The sequence below is a fragment of the Bemisia tabaci genome, chromosome 6 (assembly GCF_918797505.1).
Source record: "Bemisia tabaci chromosome 6, PGI_BMITA_v3".
Classification (NCBI taxonomy): domain Eukaryota; kingdom Metazoa; phylum Arthropoda; class Insecta; order Hemiptera; family Aleyrodidae; genus Bemisia; species Bemisia tabaci.
In genome coordinates this window covers 26561925-26587948 of record NC_092798.1, presented here as the reverse complement: position 1 = coordinate 26587948, position 26024 = coordinate 26561925, and the positions used below count along the sequence as shown (strand labels likewise).

Genomic DNA, 26024 nt, shown 5'->3' with positions numbered 1-26024 from the left:
CGCCAACGACTCGCCCCGTTTACGATTCCGAATAAAACAAAGTCAGACCAGACGGATGGACCGATCGCACGAAGATCTGCCCGTCGGCCCGTAAAGTTCCCGACAGCGTTGCCTGTCCGCCGGAAGTTTCCCATATTAAAATAGTTCCCGAGACGCGATTCGGCAACGCCGCGAGGGTTAACTAATCGCCGCGCACGATTTCGGGGCCCAGCGCTCCGGACAGTGACACGCCGCTTTTCGATTCGCCGTCAATATTTCGCGTGTCACTCGCGATGTATCGATGCGTCGTTCGATTCCTGGTCGATATTTCGCGCTTCGTTGGTCGAGTGCTGCGATGTATCGACGCCGAATGAAGTATCGATCCATCGCGAGGTGGCAAGTCCGCGCTCCGATTGGATTTGATGGACGTCGGCTCCCTCGTAAAGCCACCCGCTGGAGCGAGGTTGCAATTTTAAGCGTCAGTTTATGCGCTCTGAATAAATATCGCGGCTTCAAACACGGGAATGCGTACTCCATTCGTGACGCAGCAGATTTTTCTGTTTCATTTTAAATTCTTATCCTATAAATTGACCCAGACTGTTTCAAATTCGTCCCATATCTCCTCATCTTCATTCGACAGTGTTTGAAAATCTCAGAGTGATGATTCAATTACGGGAAAGTGGGGAATGGCGCAATGCGAGAAGTATTCATGCAGTCTTGAAGGCGCTAATATGCGACCGCGCTGTTTGGCGCAATGCTTGAGTATTCCTACAGTCTTGCAGGCTCTAATATGCGTTTGTATCCATCTGATATTGCAAGTGTGAATTTAATACTTTGTGAATAATAATAGTCCACTAGATTGAGTCTAATGTAATCTCAAGAGAGATTATTCAAATTTGGACAACTTTGGCCAAAGTTTAATAATTGCCCCTTTTACAGCACTGCGCTCTGCGACACCGAACCGCCCTTGCCCCCTACCCTTCCACAAATCATCAGGTAATTCACACCTCCCGATCCCTTTCTGCACTCCTTGTTGACAACTTTTCACCTGATGTCCACGCCGTCTCCTCCCGGGAGGAACCCCACCAAAGTTTAATGAAACTTTCTTATGCTTTGAATACGATTTTGTTTCATTATGTGATGAAAGGAACTTATCAAAATTGAAATCTTGAAAAACTTCGATAAACCTAATCTCGATCTATTACAATTAACACAGTTCGCTACCCTCCCTTTTTTGTACCCCCTCTTGCAGTTGCCTCCAACCGCAGTGAAGGTGGCTAAATGAGTATGCTTTTTAACAACTTTAATATAACTCTCATATGCCGTGCTAAGGAAGAACGCCGTATGAGCCATCAGGCGTTGCTAAATTTCCTTCGAAAAACAACGAATTTTCTGGAAAACTAATGAATATTTCTTCTCCGATTTTTCGGAGGATTTTGATCGAAATTTGATCTACAAAGTCTGAAAATTTCAAGGAAAAATATTCATAACTTTCTTCAAAAATGGATATCTTCTGAGAGGAAATTCGGCTACATTCAAATGCTCATACGGCGTTTTTCCTTAGCATCTCAGTCATGGAATTGGATTTCACACGAGGTCCCTTCAAAAGAGACGTTGCAGATGCACGGATGGTGGAAGGGTCGTCTCACGGTGTGACGGTGCGTTGTTGACGTGTCAAGACTCAAAGATAGTTGCTTTAGCTCTCGCTCCAGGGCCGGACAGTGGATTAATTCCGGTCACTGCTCCAGCTGAGCTCCTTGAGTGCCCAGAGTGCCCAGACCCGGAATCACCCGTGTTCCCGAGTCAGTCTCCGCTCCGACCGGAGTCAGGGACTCGCATACTCACCCGCCAACCATCCCGCTCTCGCCAAACTGTGCTCTCCTTTCATGCCGCTCCAAAGAGTCATGCCAATTTCCACGTACTCATGCTAGAGTACCCACTTAGAGAGAGTACGGACATGTCTGTCATTTGGATGTCAGGTCATGGAGCTTTCAGGACCCAAAAGGGCAGCCAACCTATAAATACAAATTATCCAGAACTCTAGAGAATCCTTCTGTTTTCCTCTCATTCAGAGAATTATCTACAATCCTGTACTAAACTCGGAGACAAGAGACCCTCCACTGGCCTTCTAGCGACAGGTGGAGGATTTTACTTTCGGGGATTCAACAGTTCCTTATGGACAATTATTAGGGAGCATCACTCATCACCCTAATTTCGGGTGTTGACTTACCTACATGGTCAATGATAAGCTTCGGGTGACGTCATGAGCCAAACAAGTTTCACAAATTTCGCTCATTTTTGACTTGTTTGCAAAACGAAACTGCCAACACGTTGTTAAACGTCAACCATGTAGGTAAGTCAACAGTAGAATGCTGAAGTCCCGAAAGTAAAAGCTTCCACAATAGCCGATATACGAGTGGAGGGTCTCTTGTCTCTGACTAAACTATAGAGAGCACGGACATGTCGGTAATTTTAAGGTCAGGTCATGGACCTTTTAGGACCACAAATTATCCAGACCTCGAGAGAATCCTACTGTTCTCCTCTCTTCTAGAGAATTATCTACAATCCTATACTGAATTATAGAGAGCATGGACTTGTCGGTGATTTTGAGGTTAGGTCATGGAGCTTTTAGGACCCAAAAGGGCAGCCAACCTATAATACAAATTATCCTGTTCTCTAGAGAATATTTCTGTTCTCCTCTCATCCAGAGAATTATCTACAATCCTAACCTAAATTGCAAAATCTTGGCTGGCGCACTGCTCAACACTGCGACATTTTTGAGTCATCATTAGGCAAATTTTCTTTCATGCGATTTGTTTAACACGTCGCCCATCAATCATCATGCGAAGAAAAGCGATGACTTCCGAATTTATCGCCTCATCCGATTAATTTTTCAAATTGCTGGGTCTTAAAATCTCGTCTATTTTTATAGTACTAATTCTATTTTTCTCCGTTGTATTATATTGTTTCTGTTTCTCTAAAGAGATAATTACTATTGGGTGGAAATATTTGCTGGCAACGGCGTGAGACAACGCAGAGCTATGTGCGATGGGCGCTGGCAGTGACCATGCACGGCATTGCAGGGCGTCGCACTATGGTCCGAATAGCCGGTTTAAGCGGCATTAAATCAGATATGTATGTTTAAACCTCGCAACATGAGTTTTCAGGGGTTTTTAGGGTCGCTGAGTGCAAAAATGCTAATATTCTTCAGGAAAAATCCATTTTTAACATTTTTATACTTTATATAACTGTGGTAATATTTTGTTCAGAAACCTTAAATTGAGGCATGTCGTTCAAGTTGACGCGGTGGAGCAGTTGACATCGCGTGTCACTCGTCTTCTTGATATCCCGGGTTCGATTCTCGGTGGACTTTTTTTTTTTTTTTTTTTTTTATAAGTTTAAAAATTAATTTTACATTGGATGGACTATAAGAAGCTAAAAGTATAGCCTCGTCAAACACTACTATCAAGGGAAGTTGAAAAAGACAGCTCAGGATAATACTTCTACGTTTCATGGCTCCAGAGGCCTACTTTCAAGTCCCACCGATCAGCCGTTTGAACTTGTTTTCGTCTGCCAAGCTAAACTTAAGCTTAAATATATCCATTTTGATAGATTATTTGTTTGAAACATGGGTAAACGTAAAGAAAAAACGTTTACGGGACCTCAAAGTGGCTTCCTAAGACAATTTCATTGCTCGGGAGCCTTACTTTCAAGTCCCACCGATCAACCGTTTAGACTTGTTTTCGTCTGCCAAGCTAAACTTATGCTAACATATATCTACACTGATAGATTATATGTTTGAAACACTTAAAAAGTCAAAAAAAAACACTTTTACGGGGCCTCAAAGTAGCCTCCCGAGGCGGCTCTTTGCTGTTCTTGAGCACAAGTTTCAATTGGTCCCGATCAACCCCATCAACTCGTATTATTCTGCCTGGGCAGATTTAGGTTCTAATGCATTCGATTTGCTAGAATATGACAATGGAACATGATAAAAGTCATCGTCAATGGCATATGATAGCTAATTGTTGTAAGTGATAAGAAACGCGAAAACGTCTTTTTCATGAGAAATAACTTGAGGCGATTGTGTGTGATTGATCTGCCACTCAGACTAAAAGGTAGTCTAGAGTCATGACAATAACTTCCGAGTAAAATTACGAGGTGCTCAGAGGTGCAAAGGATATTTTTTGGGTCCTACTTTTGCGAATTTATTGAAAAAAGTGACTATGTCTAAGGGTTAATCTAGAACATTAGATATGATGAAAAAGAACAGTTTCAGCATGAAACATCTTAAACTTATCTTATATTTTGTGAATCAAGTGCCCAAACACTTTCAGGTACGGTGAAACGACGAAAACAAGCCCTTAAACACAGCACTGCCGCTCGGTAACTGGAATCGCACTCATAAAGTGCTCCGCGCGCCGCACTTCCCAGGCTTGTCACATCTTTATTAGTGCTTTAATCGAAGTGAAATTTTACAGGAGTCTTCTCTACAGTATGTACTATCGATCTACCGCTTAAAATCTAACTTTTTCCAAACTTCACTTTTTCGATTTATTGCCGCTTAAACCGGCTATTCGGACCATAGTGCGTCGCGTCGCGTCGTCGCGTCTGCTGAGCGCACCGAGCGCGCCGCACAATGGGTAGGAAAAGTCGGACATAAAGTTCGGCAAACCTGCAAATTTTGATGTTTATTCTGCGCCTTCGTAAATGGAGATGTTGCATGTGTGAGGAATTTGCGATTTGACTGTTGATTCTTATGTAAAAGTTCGCTAAAAATACGACGGTGCGACTGGTTTTCTCTGAAATCAACTCCCAAGCTCAAAAAAAGCTCTCAAGTTGAGGCCAAAATGGAGGGGATATCCCACCCTACCCTGAGAGTCCACCTCTACATCAAGACATACTCTCCATGCAAAGATAGGGAGCAAATACATTGACAGGGCTGCCACTTCATTTGGGGACTCAAAAACTGAAAACACGGCAACCCTGCTAATGTATTTGCTCCCTATCTTTGCATGGAGAGTTTGTTTTAATGTAGAGGTGGACTCTCAGGGTAGGATGGGATATACCCTCCATTTTGGCCTCAACTCGAGACCTATTTTTGAGCTTGGGAGTTGATTTTAGAGAAAACCAGTGTCACCATCGTGTTTCTCGCGAACTTTCACAGAAGAATCAACAGTCAAATCGCAAGTTCCTCACACATGCAACATGTCCATTGTAAGGGGTGAACTTTTGAGGAAAATAATGTTTCGCTAAAACCAAGAGAACCACCTTTGAAATCCTACTTTTCGTATTAATGAAGCTTTAAAATTTTCGACGTTATGTCCAACTTTTTCGACGGACTCTCTCCATTGTGCGCCGGGGCCGAGCACCGGGCTCACCGGGCACCCGGCACCGCGATGCGGGCAGATTAGCGATGATAAATCGGTGCGCCGCGGTTGTTAACGCACGAGCGACCCACCACCACCACTCCGCCGTGCTGAGGAAAAACAACGTTTGAACATCCGTGAGTCGCCCAGTTTTCCCCTCCGAAAATATTAATTTTTGACACAAATAATGAATATTTCTACTTGAAATCTTCTGATACTTTAGATCACATTGCGAAGAAAATTCTCTAAAAAATCGGACGGGAAATTTACACGAGTTTTCCAGATAATTCGTATTTTACCGAAAGAAATTTGGCAACGCACAAAGGTTCATACGGCGTTTTCCCTCAGCACGGCAGCACTATCCCGCCACTTCGCCATCTATCCCGATCCCTCAACTTGGCCACTCCATTCGCGAAGCAGGTGACTCCCCCCCCCCCCCCCCTCCCCCGCTCTCTGCCTAGCCATGCAGCGGGAACCAAGCCTCACGGCTCCAAATGGGCTTAGGCTTACCTAGGTTGTTTTGTTGGGGGAGAGGGGGAGTGGGGTCTGGGAAGTATGAAATACCACTCAGTTCCAAGGGGCATCCGGGGGTCCGAAACTTTTTGGAAATTTTAACTCTGTTAGGACGCATTTTGGTCAACGTTTGGTCAACGTTTTGGTCGCGTTTTGGACTTGTTTGGTATGGTCATGTCAATAGGATGACTGAAGAGAGGCTGCCAAAAAAGATGCTTGATTGGGTTCCTCCTGGGAGGAGACGTAGGGGACGCCCAGTGAGAGGTTGGCGACAGGGGGTGTTAAATGAGATAAGAGATTGTCAGCTCCCTGATGACCTGTGGGAAGATCGAGCTTTGTGGCGATTAGGCGTCGTAAAGCGCCAAAGAGCGCTGTAAAAGCGACTCATATATATATAGGACGCATTTTGAGGTATATCCGTGGCACAGATTTTCCATGGAGTCCTGTACGAAATAAACAATGCTTGATCGGGTTCCTTCCGGAAGGAGACGAAGGAGACACCCAGTGAGAGGGTGGTGACAGGGGGTTTCAAATGATATGAGGGAGTGCCAACTCCCTGACGAGTTGTTGGAGGACTAGGCACAGTGGCGTTTAGGCGTCGCAGAGCGCCAGAGAGCGCTATAAAAGCGACTATCATGGTTGGTTGGGAGATACTTTTATTTAAACGTGCTTTTAACATCTGGGTCATTAACACCTTAGAGGAGAGATCAATGTATGTATGGTTGGCTGGTAGATACGTTTATTTGAAATTTTTAATAAAGCAGAATTCAGCGTATCTAGTAGAAAAATAAACACAACCAGTCTTCTGTCACAAGTGTTTCCACTAAGAGAATCTAGTATTTCTGCAAAATGTGTTCGATACCTCGACGTTTGCTTACTCCCACTGTAGATTAACCTTATTTTATGGCTACAATTTGCAACATTTGGGACGAAAAAGCGCGTCGGAAACCGGTTAGGATGGAAGGCCACTAGGGGGTGTCGAAGTCGAAGAACTCTTGGCTCGGTCAGAATTTCCGCCACCGGATTACGCTCCCGTGGCAGGATTTCAAAACCTATTTACCGCACTCCGAGATGACGATGATGGCGTGTTAATACGTCATGAGTCACTTCTGGAGATAAGCTCGCCTTCGGAAGGATTATCTCGCAGCGCACCAGCACCTGAACCTCGAGTCCCTCGCCTTTCGTCCTTCGCTCCTCGTCCCTCTCGTCAGCCTGATTTATACCTCCCGTCACCTGCTTGTCCTGATTTATGGACACCTCATTTGTAGCCGGCTCCTCCAGGATTCTTGAAAAACCTCCCGATTTCTGTCGGGGCCTTCAACCCGTGAGAATCGCTCATCGGTTAAAACAATCTAGAAATAATTGCATTTGCAGTAAAATTAAAGGGACAGCACTTAGGCTCAACAATTCTAATTGATCAGAATTACGAGGAATGAGAGTTGAATGTGAAGCGCCTTTAAAATCAGAGACAAAGATGTTGACGAGTGATTGTTGAAAACAGAAATACTCATTATAAAGGGGGAAAACTCATTCAGGGCCAATTTTCCCATTTTGGAGTGGCTGCGATAGAATTGCGCGAATGCCCCTCTTTTATTACCTTTTTGGATATGCATAGATTTGCGCGGATTTCTCTGGTACTGAAAACTCACATGTTTGCGCGAATATTCAAAACGTTAATCTGGCAACCTTGGTAGTTTGTGGTAGATAGCTACATCGTGAAAGACTGTTCATTCCCTAGTCATTTACAGGCATGACCCTCTTCGATGGATAGCCCTCGCAGCACGAATGGCCCAGAGAACTTTCGTAGATATTTAAACAGTGAACTAGGGGCCTCTGGCCACCAACCACTGAAAAAAACTACACGTAAAAAATCGGAGAACAAGCATGTTCAAGTTTTTTAAGAAATGAATGGATTCAAAACCCGACGGGTGCACCCGAGAGAAAGTGTTTATTTATCTCTGATTGCAACTTTATGCACCACTTTCATGTTTTATTTTCAGTATATGTTTTTAAAAAGCTACACACAGTTTCTCTGAAAAGTTTCCGCGAATTTACGTAAATGATCTCAAATAAAAGTATCGAAAATTTCGACGCGATGTTTTCGTTCGTTCTACCTTCTTTTTATGTAACCGAAACAAAATTAAATATCATCCGAGTTTCTGAATCGTTACAATGAGGATACATATTTCCCCCTTAATTATGGTAAAAACTTGAGCAGAAAGTCAAAAATGATGACTCGCAGTCCAACAGCATTCCTATACATTCTTGTAGGCGCTAATATGCGTTTCAGGCTAACTGACAGACTGCAGTGCGTTTGGCGCAATGCGAGAAGTATTCATTCAGTCTTGAAGGCGCTGATATGGGTCCGCACTGTTTGGCGCAATGCGTGAGGTATTCCTACAGTCTTGTAGGCGCTAATGTACGTTTAACGCCGGCTGCACTGTTAGGCGCGATTATTCGTACTCCCTTTTCAATAATCGCAGCATCGAATCACTTTCTTCCTTGCTTTTATCCAATTTCCGAACATTTTCCCCGAGTTGGGCACTTTTCGGAACACGCCATTCGATTTCGGAGAATCCTCTGCGTGACGTCACGGCTGACATACTCCGGGGCGTGATTTCAAGACTTGATCCTCTACATCAGAACTGCATTAAGGAGTTTTTACGGAGACGAGAAAATGAATGGAGCTCGAGCGTCAGGAGGGGGGGGGGGGGAGGCGTCGCGACGCCGGCCGCGCCGCGGATGCGACCTTGACTTCCATCGGAGTCGTTGCCACGGCGGCGCGACGCGCTGCGGTGGTGCTCATTAAATTCGCGGCGTCCCACGGTGCGTGGCCCGAGCCGGGAGCACGTTCGCTCGCGCCGGGATAATTTCGGATTTCCTGAGCCGCTACCCGACCATCCGAGGTGATTTTTCGGAGCTTTCTTTCTCGGAACGATACCTAAATAGAGGCGATTAGAAGGAGAAGACGAATTTTCGTTTAGCTCCGCGTTTTCGGTGAAAGTTCTGTCACGAGTGCGTTTCTCTAACGAAGGAAAAGTTGGACCCGATTGGAATCAAGTTACATTTTCGGGGAAAATGAGCCAGAGGAGTAGTTTTGAGCCTAATTAGCCGCATTGTCCAAAATACAAAGCCGAAAAACATATTTCGATTGTGGAAATAGGCGTTGAGCCTCATCTTTAACCTTTAGTCTTTACGCAGAGGAAATAGAACTTCAAATATCTTTTTCTCGGTTCAATATGATGAGACCTCTCGCGTTGTTTTGTGCCGTAGTTCCTAAAATAAAAACAAGCACCAAAATTACAGCCACGTAGTGTTAAATGCTACTATTACTGCTGCATGCAACTATTGCGACTCCTAAGTAGCTAAATTTGCGTATCTATAGATTTTGAAGACGAACTAGTTCAGAAGAACCTCTACAAGCAACTATTGCGGCTCCTAAATTCGATTTTCCCCATGTACTGGTAACTTTCAGGTGGACCGAGTGAACCAGTGCTGACACCCAGTGGCGTAACGGGTGCCCCCGCAGACCCTGCTATGCAGGGGGGCCCAGACGCCTAGGGGGCCCTCCCTCGGCCGCCGGGATTTTGTTTTTTCTCTCTCTCTTTTTGATGCTCAACTTTGGTTTCAAACATTTGGCCTCTACTTACAGAGATGGGGCTTCTTCCTCTGATTTTTATTGTTAGCTCGGGGTTTTTCATACTTCTTTCGGACTGTTCCTAACTTTTTGTTTGCTGGAGGGTCCCTGCTTTCCAATTACCACTCAGTGATTACTAGATAATTTTCTCTTTTTTTGTCACTTCTCGTATTTCGATCTTTGGGAGGGGGGAGGCCCAAGAATCTAATGGCCCCAAGGCCCTTGGGGGCCCTTTGATTCTTGGGCCTTGGCCCCCCTGAAGATCCTTGGGCCTGGGCTGGGCCCCCGCCCCAATCGGGTACGGGATCCGGGACGGTGAGGGATGAGTCAAATTCAACCTAAGGACATAACGTAAAAATAGGCTAAATCTTGCACATACCATACCTAAAGGTAAAAGGATATAAGCTGCTGCCATTTTGATATTTTTGGTGGCTAAGGCTGATTTTTGCAGAAATTTTCGTGCTGCGGGCCCCGACCATAAGAGGAAAAAACGGGAAGGAGCGAGGGAGGGAGAGGGGCGGGAGGGGGGATAATTTTGAAATGTTATCGACATGGGGGGGGGGGGGGCTAGAAAAAATTTTGCGGGGGGGCCCAGCAGAAGTCCGTTACGCCACTGCTGACACCGTGCACTCCGTGCAGCCCATATCAGCGCCTTCAAGACTGCATGAATAATTCTCGCATTGCGCCAAACGCACTGCAGTCTGTCAGTTAGCCTGAAACGCATATTAGCGCCTACAAGAATGTATAGGAATGCTGTTGGACTGCGAGTCATCATTTTTGACTTCCTGCTTAAGTTTTTACCATAATTAAGGGGGAAATATGTATCCTCATTGTAACGATTCAGAAACTCAGATGATATTTAATTTTGTTTCGGTTACATAAAAAGAAGGTAGAACGAACGAAAACATCGCGTCGAAATTTTCTATACTTTTATTTGAGATCATTTACGTAAATTCGCCGAAACTTTTCAGAAAAACTTTGAAGCCGTCATTCGACTGTATCAAACTTATTCCTTTGTAGGTGTATTACCTCCTGAAGCGGGGAGCTCAAAAATACGCAAATTTTTCTCGCAGGTTGTAGCTAAGAATACATTTTCGAATTTTTCAAAATGCTCACCGCGGTTTTGAGTCATTTTTCGATATGAACCACTCCTCTTTTTGCTTTAGCGAAAGTTTCCGATGCACTTTGCGACGGACCCATTGTCTAGAGTTCCTTTTATAGAGAGAGTTGAGACAACGCGGCTTATGAATGTCACAAACGGGAAGAAAAATTACACAAATTGGACGTATTTTGAAATCTTTGATCAATCCATTCCCAAATCCCTATCTCCGTTCCCTCTCTTATTCCATTTGTTCTTTGCCGTACCCACAATTCCCTGGTCCATTTCAGTTCATAATCTTGGCAATTGGTGAAAATGTAATCTTTATCCCGTTTGTGACACTGAAGGTCTAAAATGCGGGAACCAATCAGAAATGGATTCGCATCGTCTTTACTCTAAGTATAAAGGGACTCTACCATTGTCCAGCTCTGAAGGAAAAAAAATGAGAATCCTAAAGAGGCAACCCTGCACAAGAGTTGCAGTAGCTCTACCGCGCGATGGAAGAACAACGTATCGACGTATGGTTTTCACAGGAGTTACGGTGGTTCTTCATCTTCATGACGATAGCGGCCCTGTCCGATTGCCAAGTTCATTGCGCTCGCACGCCCCGGTCCCGCTGATGGCATCGATGTCCCTCGGCAGCAAGGTCATCAGATCGTCGTGTATACGGGCATCGTTAATAAACTGATTCCTGTTCAGTTTGGCAAGGCCGCGTGGCAATGCCCAGGTCGAACGGGGGGCTCGGCCCCGGAGATGCAGAGGGTGGGGAGGGCTTCATTTTCATTTCTCTGCCTCGCTTTAATTGATGTTAATTATAACTCCAGACACTTTCTCCCTTCGTCGTCGAGGCTTCCGATTCTGCAACTCGTTACAAGGGCGAGTCTCCCACCGGAGCCCTCTCGCCGTCCGCGACCCCTTCCTCCGAGCTTTTAAAAACTCTCCATTGTTGCCGTCGTGGGCGTAGGAAGGGACACCGGTGGAGCCTGCCACTAGAGTCCCTTTATACTGAGAGTCAAGACAATGTGAATCCATTTCTGATTGGTTCCCGTATTTTAGGCCTTCACAGTGTCACAAACGGGAATAAAGATTACATTTTCACCGATTGTAAAGATTATAATGTAGAATGGACCGGGGAATAACGGGTTTGACAAGAATAAACGGAATGAGGGAAGGAACGGAGAAAGGAATTTGAGCAGCGGCGTGGCGTGCTTTGCGATATATCGATTGTTATGCCATTTAAACCTATGGAAAAGGATCGATAAACAGGGCGTTCGCAGCGAACACCTTAATAATCGATTCTTTACCATAGGTTTAAATGGCATAACAATCGATTCATCGCCATTCACGCCACGCCACTGAATTTGAGAATGGGCCGATCAAAGATTACGAAAAACGTTCACTTTCTGTAATCTTTATTCCCGTTTGTGACTCCGTGAGGGGGTGTTGTCTTGACTCTCAGTGTAAAGGGACTCTACTGCCACCCTGTGAATGATCTTGTCCTCTTCCGAGAAGGGAACCTCTCAATCGCGCGACCGGGCGAGTCGAATGTGAAACGAGGAGGCCCCGAAAACGACGTATCTAAATGGGAAAGCAGGCAAAATCCTCTTTCTTTGGTTTTTTTTTGCAAAGCTGCGGTATTAATCACTTGTTTTTTGTAAAATCGCGGTGAAAATCACGCGTTTCCCACCTCAGCCAAGTAAATTTGCTACAATTGGAGGACTCATGCGATTTTTAGCAAATTTTTAAGAAATTCGCGTCTTAAAGCGCCCGCGTATGATCAGAATTTTTGCGGATTGAAAAAATACGAGTATATGAATATTATGTGTAGCTAGAAAGAATTCTGCATACAGTCAAATCAAAAGGAAATGTTTTCATAGTATTTTCGTGCTTCACAGTTCCCTTTAAGTTACTTCGTTTTTGCATTGTTCGATTTGGACGAATTTAAATGATACGGAACTATTTCCATCGTGGCCCAGGCCCCAAGAGGCCGGATAAGATTCATGACAGGAATCATGTCACAATGTATATGTTTCCTTTTTATTTAAATGGGTCTCTATACTCGAAGCATAAGTACATTCAATTGAGGTGCGTGCATATGCACCTCAATGAACCTCTTGCGTTTTCTTCCTACTTTTAGTTTCTCTTTGCACATTATTATCTGATCATTAAGTTTTTCTCTAATTTAAAGTAAAAATTGATACAAAAACACAAACCGATTGCGGTGAACGCACAGGTCGTAAGACGGGATTTTGGAGTTTTTTAGCCAACGTGCGTAAAAAGTTCAGCTTAAAGCTGAAATCTCATTGGAGAGGGAAAAAGCTCACACACAAGCACAATTGGACGTATTTCTATCAAACGGAACTAAGCGCCAATTTGAATTCCTTTTGAGGAATTTAGAATCCCGGATAGCGCGTACTGTCAAACGGACCTAGGCGCCATGGAAAAGCATTGCGAGTATAGGACGAAATAAGCCGGACGCCCGATTCCGCCGCCAATCCAAGCCCCCCCTCTACCTTCCTCACCATAAGGCGCTTAGGTCCGTTTGGTAGGAATACATCCAATTTCCCTCAAAGAGATATGCTGTTTGGAGCAACACTAGTTACGTCCATTCAGGAAGGCAACTGTAGACGCGTTTCGGCCTTGTTGGGCCAATCCTCAGTGCAGTGCAGCCCCCCCCCCCCCCCCCCCCCAAAAAGAAAAAAAAATTGATGTAAAAATTGATAATGAAAACACCGTTTATAGTCTCTAAGCGAGAGCGCTCCGTTAGTCACCGCCCAAGACAAGTCACATTTAACATTCCTCGTTACACAAGCGGCATATTCTCGCGATGACTCCTGCCCAATCAACTTCTGCTTTGGCCGCCAAATCAGCTTCATTGAAGCCGTCGAAGCGCGCGCGACGCGGAGCTCGGAGCGGTGGCCGATTCCGTTGCCTTGCTGAAATTTTTTCAAGTTCAGCCGGACCGGGGTTTCCTGGAAGCGGGAGCGTTATTCCTATCACGGCGTTTCCGCGGCATGGCACGGCGAATATGCGCCGTGCAGTTTTCAAGCCTTCTCGCAATCATCGCGCCATTCCTACAATGAAACGTTTTTCCGCTAGTGCTCCGCAGTTCTCACACTTTTTGTAACGGGACGAGCGCAGGAAATGATGAATTTGCGCCGGGGAGGGGGGGAAATAAACCGGCGTTGCCAGTTTTCCTTCGGAATCCCCCGCGGTTTGTTCCGTTCCTGCGGGAGGATTCTCCGACTCCGGCAATGCTGAGATAAACGGTGGGACGTCCTCGAGAGAAAAATATAGAATCGGTGATGGTGGCTCTGCGCCGAGATGCGAGTGGTCATTGGCTAAAATTGTTCCGACGCTCGGTGGATCGGTGCTGCTCGGTTCCGACTTGGAAAGCTCACCGTTAGCTTTCGAAGGGCATGATCGCCACCGCCCTCGTAGTCGTCGTGTCGGACACCGCCATTGTCAAAATCAAATGCGCCCCGCCAGGCCTGTCACATCCCATTTAGGGCCCTGTACCAGCTCTAAGGTCCGGGGACCATGAATGCCGCCAACCCCCCCCCCCCCCCCCCGAAATGGGCAATGGTGAATGTATGGTGAAATGTATGTAGCAAGGTGGAGAAGTGGTGCTGGGTCCACATCATTTCGCGGATAAATCAAAGCCAAGAAGTTCCAAAAATTATTCACTGACGAGTGTGATCTGCTGATGAGGCCTATAGCCCCGGATAGACGATCAAATTCCGAACCAACTCCGACCAAAGTCGACATGGCGATGACTGATTGTCACCATCTACCATCAAATTTTGACGGGCCGCACTTATTTGTTCAAAGTAAGATCAGAATGGAGTGCCACCATTCATCATTTCCTGCCGCAGGAAACATTTCTGCCAAGTTTTCATTTTAAAATGAAGCAAATTAATGAGTTTAAGATTGATGACTCCCGACACTTTGATGCTACTTTGAACGAAATTGGTTCGGGAATTTAATCGTCTATCCAGGGCTTAAAAAGACCCAAACCGGTATAGATCTTTCTCCGTGACTCTAACTTAATATTCCAATCCAAACTGCCTGAGCTGAACACTCCCCCCCCTCCTCCCCCGAATTTTGCAGTCAGTGCGGGGTCTCTATATTGTCTCGGGATCGCATGAGGAAAGGTTGCTATAGAGACCTGTGGGCCGATTATTGAAATTTATAGACAAAGCTATAAACAAAGAAGACATAAGAAGTATAGGGCGATCCTATTGGTTGAAATGGGTAGTTTCAGACTAAGGGGGTGAATGATGGACTAACTGTCGGGTCTCTCGTGGGTTGCCGTTAGTTAGTCTATTACCTACCTCCTTTGTCCATTGCAACCATCCTGCTTCCACCAATAGGATTCCTCCATATCCTTTTGTCGTCTTTGTCTATAGCTTTGTCTATCAAGTTTCAATAATCGGCCCGCTGAGAGGGTAGGAGGTGGGCGAGGGTGGGCCGTCCAAGTTCCAAGTTGCAAGTGTCCAAGTGTCCAGGCAGGGCATGATCCTCCTCGGACCGTTGAGCGGAATGGTGGCGGCCGAGGGCGGAGCGGGTTGTGCGCGATCCTCGCTCTGGTAATTGTTTTATGGGCTACTTGCCGGGGCTCGCGTAAAATACTCGCTCAACCCGCTTCAAGCCGAGGAATTTCAGCAGGAATGTCAGCGCTGCACTGTGCACCGTCGAGCCCCCTCCCCCCGCCCCGGCCTCGTCAACCGGGATAAACGCTCGTCCACACCGATCCCGTGTCAAGACCTCGCCTAAAACTTCCATTTAACTTAATCTGCTTTTAACCCTCCATGGCATGAATTAATTTTAAATCTCAAATTCTGGGGAACACTAATCCATCTCGTAGCTCGCGTAAAAAATACTGAGTATCAAATTTGTTTATCAAAATTTGAAATGCTTGGGAGTCAGTTATTCAAAAAAACCTATCGAAATCCAACGGAGCCGATTGGTCGAATCTGGCAACAACGGTGTCTACTGGTGTTTGATGAGACAGACCGGGACAGAACTTTCCAAAGAGGTTCAGAACTTTGAATAAAATTCGCCTATAGCAGGTACTCTAAACTGAACCATTCGATTCCATGAGACCTTTGTCTAAACCATGGTGCCTAGCTTTTTAAAAACTGGGAAAACCCGGGATTCATCAGGGAATGAAAATTTACCGGGAAAATCAGGGAATCTGCTCCAGAAACCGGGAATCTTTTCTCCAACCACTCAGGGATCATTTCGTTTTCAAATTTGGCGGTCTAATCTGACGTGCGCCAAAGAAATGGCTGTAAGATTAATTAAAATCGATATTCATAACTGAAACTCTGGAAAAGTATATTCTTTTCCCCAAGAAAATCCCGGGAAAGTGGGAGAAAACTTCGGCTTCTCATCAGGGACTGAGCTCCTGAAAATCAGGGAAAATCAGGGAAAAATCAGGGAATGTGCTTTGCCAAGAAAACTGGACACCATGGTCTAAACGAAGACCATGAAACATAACAATTCTTCTTTAAGCAGTGTTGGTCCATCTGCAGAAGGGCAGGCCGTGGGGAAGGTGGGCCCTTGCAAGACGAGGCTTTTCTTCCGGGGGCTTTGCAAGTTGCAACGTGGCGCGGTCATTTGCTGCTCTGATGATGGGTTCGCCGCGACGCGACGCACAGTGCGGCCCTCTGTGGACAAAAATAAAAAATTCACAACTCGACATCTGAATATTTTTTTCGGTGTTTGTCATCTTAAAGATATTTCTGACTCACAATGATGGTTCATTTTCAAATTTTTCGCCCAAAAGTAGTTCAAATTTGGTGGAAAAAGGGCAGAAAATGGTCAAGAATCACTGGTGCATTAGAAATACACAGGAAAAAGACGACAACTTGTAAATGAAGATTTCTCGCTTGAAACGCAAAATGCTTTGGGTAGTTGACATTGCCTTAAACCTCACATATCCGACTTCAATTCCACCAAAAAGATTTTGCGACTTTTTGCGAGTATCAGAGGTATTTGAAGTTAAAGTCTGGGTGTTACACGTTGCTTTTAGATTGTTAACAAAGGGCTAATTGAGAATTTGCATGCAAATTTGTTATTGCTTCATCTGAAAGTGCTTGAAGAGCTGATTTCACGGTATACTTTACAATTTCTTTCTGATATGAGAAATAGAACAAAAATAGATTTAAAAGTGAGAAAATGCACTGCCTCGTGACGTCATCTTGCGGAATTTCCCATTTAAACACACGTACTTCAGCAAATTGGATCATTTTGTGATATCCTCTCCAATAATTGTTCAATTAATGAACCAAGGGTATCCTCGTGATCAGTTCACTTAGTACACTGGGAAAAAAAAACACATTGGATCTAGAGTCCAGATTCGTGAAAACATTGACAAGAAAAAGGACTCTTGATTCAATCAGATTTGAGCTTAAATCAAAAGGAAATCCGCTCAAATTAAGAGGCTTGGTTCTTGATTTAAGCTTAAATCTGATTGAATAAAGGAAAAATACTCTTGATTCAATCAGATTTAAGCTTAAATCAAGAACCAAACCTCTTAATTTGAGCGGATTTCCTTTTGATTTAAGCTTAAATCTGATTGAATCAAGAGTATTTTTTATTGGACTCTACATACAATGTGTTTTTTTTCCAGTGTAGTTTCCCCTTAAACACGAAATCCATCAAATTTCAGACACCTGCAAATTCTCTATGTAAAGTTAAATGTCTTTTGCCGATTTTTGTCCGCCTTTTCCATTAAAGGGCCGCACTGTGGGACGGGGCGGTGGGGCGGTGGTGGCGGTTGCCGGCCGAAGCTGCGTTCCTGTCCGGCTGTCCGGTGTGGCGAGTAGCGAGTGCCGGGATTGGCGGGTCGTTGTCTCGTAACGCGATGCGATGCCGCGGACGCGACGCGCCGTGCCATGCCATCCCGACGACCGGCGACGACGTAAGAGGATATCTGTGTTGGCTCCTCGCCTCCGCGAGTCCATCGCCAGCTATAGCCAGGACCAGTCTTCGCATTCAAACATTTCAACTTTTGAATTCATGAACCATGGTATCATCGTCTTCGGATCTAGAGTCCCTTTATACCCAGAGTTAAGACAACTCACTTTTGGTTGGGCTGAAAGTGGCCTAAAAAAAAATCCAATTCTGATTGGTTCTCGCTCATGGAGGCCGAAACGAGTGCACCAAGATGGCGGTACCTCGAATGTGAACAAGAATAATGAAAATATTGCCTAATTGTGGTCCATCAAGAGTAAATTGTTATTTCCATCGGTTCAAAATGAAAATAGATTAAGAAATCATTCACAAACCAATCTCATTTTCTTTTTAATTGATCTAATTTGTTGATGTTGTTGTTTTTGTTTGACAGACATCGCAGGATTCCTGATCCTTATCTCTCAATATCGTTCGTTTGGGTGCACTCGTTTCGGCCTCCATGGCCAGCCAAGGCCGGCTGCCAGTCAGCTGATAATCGAGTTGTCTTAACTCTGGGTATAAAGGGACTCTATTCGGATCATGGCAGATTTGGACCGCGTTGAACAGAAAGGAACCAAGCCACGTCAGCTATCGCCAAATTTAATAGAGCATTTGCAGGTGTCTGAAATTTGATGGATTTCGTGTTTAAGTGGACACTGCTGAGTGACCTGAACACGAGGATACCCTTGGTTCACGAATTGAACAATTATTGGAGAAGATATGACAAAATGATCTAAGCTGCTAAAATACGTGTGTTTAAATGGGAAATTCCGCCAGATGACGTCACCAGGCGCTGCATTTTCTCAATTTTAAATCTATTTTTATACTATTTCCCATATCAGAAAAAAATTATAAAAAATACTGTGAAATCAGCTCTCTACGCACTTTTAGATAAAGCAATTAATTCAAGAATTCCCCAGAAATTATTCGGAAAATTATCTAGAAAATAGGAAGAAAGAAATTCGTGTTTTATTACAGGAAATTTGGCAACGCCTGAAGGTTCATAGGGCGTTTTTCCTAAGCTCGGCAGAAGGGAGGTACGCATTTCGTGATTTTAGCCATCCATATTAACATTTCCCTCCACGCTTATCTTGATTTTTTCCGATATTTATGGACAGCAACGCTGTTATAAGCTGTCCTCGAAGTCCTTACGCCCGAATAAGTGGCGGAGCAAAAGAAAAACTTACCCGAGTGAGTTGCGCGGGGCGGCGCGTGCGCGCGTGTCTTTTGAAGCGGGCCGCGGGAGTGTTCCCTCTTTAATTACTCAAGCATTGCGCCGCGATAAGCGTTGCCGCTGTAATTGAATTTCTATGTTGATGATCCCGGCTCGGATCGGGAAGCGGCCAAATTTAACCGACGTTGTTTGTGTGTTCGCAGGTGTGAGCAAAACTATGGATTCGTTGCTTGCCATCAGCTCCAGCCCCAGCACAGCTCATAGTCTGCCTCCGCCGCCGAGCTTCTCGCGGCTCCCCCCCGACGGCCACGAGTTCCCGTTCCCACCCAACTACCAAGAAACTGGCCCCCTCGCCCTCCCGCAAGTCCCGTCGGCAGACGGTGACGCCGACTGCACGGCCGCCAACATGAAGCTCATCTGCTCGCCCGAAGTGACCTCCATCAAGCCCTCCTACTTCAACGGCACCGCCGCCAAAGGCGACGAGCCGCCGCCGACGAGGACCTTCACCGCCTCCGATGGCTTCAAGAAGATGGGCTCCGCTTCCTGGCGCAACGACGAGAAGAGCGAGAAGAGCGTCCGGGACAAGATCGCCATGTTCTCCAACCGCCAGAGCGACCAGAATCCCGAACCGGAAGGGAGCTTGAAGAAGCTCAACCGCTTCAAGAGCTCGGAGAACGTTTGCTCGCAGAACGACCTGGTGGATTGCGCCCTCGGCAGCTCCACGGCCAAGTCCCTCTCCAGGTCGTACATGAACGTCAACAAAATCGGGAATCACACGGACCGCCACTGTCAGGCCTTCTCCAGGAGCACCTTGAGGAGAAGCCCCGATCTAGAGGCGACCCCCAACGCTCGTAGCTTTATCCTCAACAGTAAACTTCACTCCTCCCCGCCGGAGCTAGACTTCGGGATACGAACCCAGAACACTGTGGATCTGGCCCTCTCCTCTTCTTCCTCTGCTTACTCGTCGTGCTCCCCTGAATCCTCCCTTTCCCCGACCTCGTCTCCTTCATACGTCATCGGGTCGTCTTGTACCTTGCCCCGGAAGACAGACGACCTGGACCCCGGAATTTCCACCATGACTAGAGCCACTAGTTTCTCCGGCGGAATGAGGCCTCACAACCGGTCGCAGAGCCTCGTCGACGTGGGGAACCTGCAGAATCGGTACCCGAACGAGAAGCCCTTTTCCAATTCAGACACAGCCAACCGGCAAGCATCCTTGAACAACCTCATCGAGCAAAGACGACGGAGCATGTCCAAACTGAGAGGACTAGTCATTCCGGAGAAGGTCACGGAGATCTCCAACCTAAATCAAACGATCCTGGATCTCCCGGAGATTAAAACCGAAATCAAAATCAGCTGCGACAACGACGATCGGAACTTGAAATCAAACGTTAATTACCCCCTGAAGAATAGATTTAATAGTTTAACCAACCAGCAGAACAACTTCAGGCGGCATAGCAACGACTCCAACAAAGACTCGCATCTGGCCAATCTGTACTCGCCGCAGACGAAGGAGAACCTCGGCCGGTCGTGGAAGTCGCAGTTACCGACGAACGAGATCCCGAAGTACTCGCCCGCGTTCAAGCGGAAATCTTTGACCGTGTGCAGCAAACCTGCCAACTCCATCGACAGAAACCAAACAAACACTAATTCGAACAACATCAATTCAAGCTCCCCTCTGTCACGAAAGCTATCCGCGACGTTGAGCCCTCGACCTTACCCCTACACGAACGGAAACTTATCGGATAGCAAAACCGATAAGAGCCCGCTCGACTTCGGCAAGAGGTTCGAAACGAAGAGGAACGGCTACTTGATCCCGACGAGCCTGACAACAGACAAGCTCAAGCTCGACTACGAAGAGGTCGGTCGTGATGGCGGAGGAGGTGACAGCGATAGTGACAGCGCGGTGAGCTCCAGCCGGTCCAGCATCTCGCCACCCATGTCCCCGATGCCCGAACCCAACTGTCACCACTTGAACGAGGACGATCGACACATGAACAACACGGAAAAGCTCCTGCACCGAACGTTATCGTCAGACACCACCGCATCGGCTGCCTCCTCCACGACATCGACGCTCACCTCCGGTTCACAAGCGAGCAGTAGCTCCGGCGGCGCGCCCTCCAAGCGAGTCCTCAAGCCGCAGAGCGTGGAGGCCATCAACAGGAAGAACGTCCTCACATCCGCCAAGTACTCTTGCGGTCTGGACTCGAAAATCGGGTCGCCGCTCATCCAACGCAAGTTCGAAGAGAAGACCGGGAGCACGGCAAGTCTCGGCGATGACTTGGCCGCTGACCTGGAGTTCCTCAATTACTTGGAGAAGACAGTTTGCCGGAAGAACGGTCACGAGGAAAAGGAACCGCGTGCCGGAAGCGAGTCGGTCTTCCACCAGCCGACGGACACCCCCGACGGGAACGTCGAGATCGCGTACTTGAACGTGACGGAGCCGGCAACACCCGAAACGGAATCCGACCAAAGTCAGAACTCCCTGAGCTCCGAGTCGACGAACGGCCAGAGCCAGGTGGACCTGAACGGCAACGAGCCGAAACCCTTCTTCGGGCCCAAGTCGTCGAGCCGCTACGACGACCACGACACCCCGCTAATCAAAAAGCTCAGCAAGGAGTTCAACATACCAATCAACGACGACATGTCGGACTTGAGCCCGTCGAAGGACTCGAAGCCCAAGATGGAGCGGTTGCTCTCTCCGGAGCCGTACCGCCCGGAGCACCGCCGCTCGGTCCTGTCCCCGGACCCCTACCGCGAGTCGCACGTGGACGAGACCAAAGCCAAGTTCTTGAGTCAGGATCGGAAGGATGCGGGTGCCAAGGTCACTGGAAGGACGGCCATCAACACTCACCGGTCCGTGAGCGTGAACGATATCAGGAAGGCTTTCGAGAAGCCGGAGCAGACTGTGACTCCCCCGCACAGCAAGAACTCTTTGTCCAAGGTGGCCAACCATGCCAGGGTCTCCTCCTTGGACTCCACTGCTAGTGATGACAGCTTGCTTCCTCCCTATGGTTCAGTCTCCAATCTTCATCGAGAGCAGTTTGGAAGTATTTCCTCGCTCGCATCATCGACAAGCCTCATCTCTCAGCAGGTTAGTCTTAAAATCCTACTTTACCGCTTTTTGGCTTAAAAATCAACCAAAATTTTCATCATTTAATGTGAGGGGCTTAGAGGGCAAAACGCATAAGCGCAGTTTTTGGTATTTCAAGAAATAAGTGTTTGGAGTTTCAGTAGTACAAGAAGCCTAATGGCAGGAAGGAAGTTTAAACTAACTTTTAGATGCTTTAATAAAGTCGGGTTTTACTTGTGAATTTTTTACGTAATATACTTTCAAACTAGTTTTAGTTGAGTTCATGAATATCTCAATTTTTCAAAAACTGCACTTATGCGCCTTGTCCTCTAATCCCCTCGGATTTTTATGATGATTTTTAATCAGCGGTCTATGTTGAAGGCCCTCGCTGGGCATAGAGAAAGGACAAGACATGCGGAAAGACATATTTCGCCACATTTCTTTATTATAATTGCTATTAAGTAATTGTTACTAATTTCAATTCGTCCATCTTCACTCATAGTGAAAGTATTTTTTTTTTTTTTTCCCCACGAGATTTGTTGTACTCTGTACCTATAGTTGCTGTACTTAATAACATTCAATTTACCAATATCCATTCATTTCATTAAAACTTACTTTAATTTAAGTAATAAAATTAATCATTATTACTTACCTACCACTAATAAGAAACTAATTAAAAATGGAAACTCCCAAATTTCGGAAACATTAGACAAAAGAGGGGACGAAAACTGATGTTTTTTGTTATTTTTGCTCAATTAGGAACTGCAGCAGCTGATAGATGATGCTAATCAAACAGCCGAGGAAGCTGGGGGCGAGGGAAACGGACATGAAGTAGCAGTCATCGTTCTTCATCGTGATGTCCCTGGTGCCAGCATCGGCATAACCCTGGCTGGTGGCGCTGATTATGAAACCAAAGAAATAACGGTAAGCACGTCCTTCGATTCCCGCCCGAGTTCCAGCTTTTCTCAATTCTCACCATAAATTGATTACGTTTTGCAATATGGAACCACTATTTTTGGCCCATTTTAGAAACAACATACATGCCATTGGTTTCCCAATGCAGATATGTGCTTTTATGAGAGAGTCAAAGAAAGTGGTTCCTTGGTGGTTTGGATACATGCAAAACGGAATCCAACTCGCCCTCTAAAAACACCTTCTGATTGAGGGCAAAACGGGCGATCACTATTCTCCGCTCATTCCTCCCGTACCTATATTCTCAGAAATGTACAGGAAAGGGTACATAATGTATGAAAATCATCACCTTTTTAACCAAAAACCTATTATATGTGGGCTTAAAAAATAAATTCAGACATGCCATAATTTCTACATCTTCAAATTCCCCGACTTTCCCGGACTTTTCCTGGCCTATTTTTACTTATCATGCAGACTCCAAAACTTTTTAATTCCCTGACTTTCCCTGACCGTGGAACACAATTTTCATCTTGTTTGTTTTTTTTTAAACGTTGTCTTCCACTAAACTTTAAAGAAAATGTCCGAAAGAAAAAGCCTTAAAAAAGACCAGGAAAGGTAAACAGTTGAAAGATCAGTGGTATATTTTAGTGATTAATAGATGTGCCAGGAAATTCCTGACTTTTCGGACGAATGCTCTAACTTTTCGGACGAATGCTCTGACTTTTCGGGCGAATTCCCTGGCTTCCCCTTACTTTTCCCGGCTTTCCAATCCGCCAGCAACCGTGCGATCTTAGTCCAAGGATGCAGAGTGTTCATGAACCAACGACCGATTGGTCATTCACTGTTGCCGTAGGCAGCAAAAAATTTGCCTAGGTTTGCGTAGGTTGAATAATAAATGATGGAAAATGTATTACGTATTGATCAAGAGGTGCTCCATTTTTGCCTAAACCCTCCAACGTTGTGTACGCGCGCTGCCCGACGCATTTCCAAATATAGCGTACGCATCTCGGAACTTCGTGCGACGCTTGAAGTATTCTTGCAGTTTTGCAGGCGCGTCCCTAGACCATTTTTAGCTCGAAGCTTTAAGTTTCTGAAATTTTCTTCCGAAAAATGATGTCCCGTTTCATAGATTCGGTCACAATTTGTCATGAAGCAACAAAACTTTCTCGCATATTTAATGCTTGATCTCTTTTTCGCTGACGTGAAGACTTTAACGAAAGAGTAGAAAAGTTGAATCAGGCGAAACGCGTGGTACATCCAAGCAAGTAAAATTGCGTATACGCAAAATGAAGGAGAACGGAAAATCTTTTCGGCTGGCCCGGAAAAAACGCAGGAGTTGACAAGTTGAATTGGGCGAAACGCGTGGTAAGCCGATCTAGTAAAATTGTGTAACCACAAAATGAAAGAGAAGGGGAACTTTTCTCGGCTGACGCGGAGACTTTAACGCAGGACTTTGACCGCCAAGAAGACAGAATTGCATTGCCACAAAATGAGGGAGAACATGGTGTTTTATATCATCCCAAATACTTTCAGCTCCCGTAGCTGAACTAATGCGGTTAAAAGAACTAATGAAACAAGCTCGGTTACACGAATTAAAAAGTCGGTTTTATTCTAAAGAGTGTACGCTCAGCGCACTGAATTTGAAATGACAAGGTTGTTGAAATTGTGTAAAAGTTAGAGCGAAAGTACTGATTTGTCTTAATTTTAAAGGGAATTCCCTGAAACCACTTTGTCAATGTGAAGGAGCTGTATTCATATAGACAGTCTCTAAATGGTGCTATTTTTGATGTTCCACAAAAAAATCTAATAAAATTTGTTTCCAGGTTCACAAAGTTCTCGCTGGAAGTCCGGCTGATAGAGACGGGAGGATCCAGAAAGGTGATCGAATCCTGTCCATTAACGGTCGCAGCATGAAGGATGCCACCCATCGGGAAGCTTTATCAATACTGAAGGTAGGCACTCGAATTCAATTCGCATAATCTATCACTTATCCTGCTGATTATGGCTAAAATTTTTGCTAGATTTTCAAAATGTTTGCCAAATTAGCGTATGGTTTTGCTCTGTTTACCAATTATTTTGCGGAACTTACTAAAATCAATCGCTAGAAAAAAGAAAGGGGGGGGGGGAAGAAAAGACAAAAAGAAGGGAAAAAAATAAATAACATAACATAAATACATCGACATAAATTCAAACTAGGAAAAAGCTCAAATAATTAAAACTGGAAAAAGACGCAATTATAAAAAACAGTAATTTGGTAAAGAAAAAAATGAGAGAGTTAAAAAAAACGAAAATTTGTAATACATGAATAGGAATATGTTGAGTACAATTAATAAAGAATTTGAAACACAAATTACAGGATGAAATAAAAAATAATAAATAAATAATAAATAATAAATTCTGGTAAAATATTATAAGAATCCGTCAATAAACAAACATATTACGGACTCAGAGGCCTGCGATAGTTAAGAGATTGAATTTACGGGCCCATCTACATCAAGCCTGGGAAGGAGTTTCATACTCTCAATAATCATATCGATGGCTGCATGCCAAAAATGCGTCAAAATCTCCGATTATGTTATATAGCCTCAGTAGCTTCTTCCTGATCATGAAATTCAACAAATTTTAGACACCTGCAAATTCTCCTTTATAGGATGTAATTCTGCTACCCCTTCTGCAGGTCCCCCTTGTTTAATAGTGGCGGATACAGCAAATTGGCAACCATGTCTTTTCTCCATTTAAACCTATGGAAATGTATCGATTCTTGGAGGGGCCAGGTGCCCCGACAATAATTGATTATTTAGCATAGGTTTAATTGGAGGAAATCCGGTATTGCTAAATTACTGGATCCGCCTCTGGAAATTTTGAAGTCGGTGACCATGATCAATTGATCATGACATGACATCCTAAACCATCCTGTAACTCTTTCAGAGGCACCAGAAACGATTTTTACACATCTGGCTTGCAAAATCGCGAGGGCTCAAGTCACTTCATGTACTTACTAACTTCTCCGTTTTATTTTCAGGCTCCTCGTTTCGAGGTCGTTTTAGTCGTTTCACACTGGAGGCATAAAAATGGGGATGCCCCGGTGGAATCTGAAACAGTTGCTCGAACGGTACAACCATCTCGCGCATTCAGGAAATTAATCGAAGACAGCCAAGTAGAACACAAAATTCCAGGTGAGACCCCTAATTTTCCTTGAATCGGCTCAAACAACATTCTTAAAGGATGCCTGTCATCTTTGATACATTGGAGCGCCTTCAATTTCGTATGATACTGTGCAACACCTCTGTTGCAAAATAGTCGCTTGAAGC

General features: G+C 45.3%; 1 protein-coding gene across 1 annotated transcript in view; it reads left to right on the top strand.

Moving 5' to 3' along the window:
* Positions 1 to 26024, top strand: part of bbg (PDZ domain-containing protein big bang) — a 549174-nt gene that overhangs the window by 518828 nt on the left and 4322 nt on the right. Inside the window, exons 4-7 of the mRNA XM_019046227.2 lie at positions 18932 to 21822; positions 22561 to 22725; positions 24537 to 24665; positions 25736 to 25889. Of these exons, the coding sequence (XP_018901772.2) occupies positions 18932 to 21822; positions 22561 to 22725; positions 24537 to 24665; positions 25736 to 25889 (3339 nt within the window). The remainder of the gene's footprint in view (positions 1 to 18931; positions 21823 to 22560; positions 22726 to 24536; positions 24666 to 25735; positions 25890 to 26024) is intronic.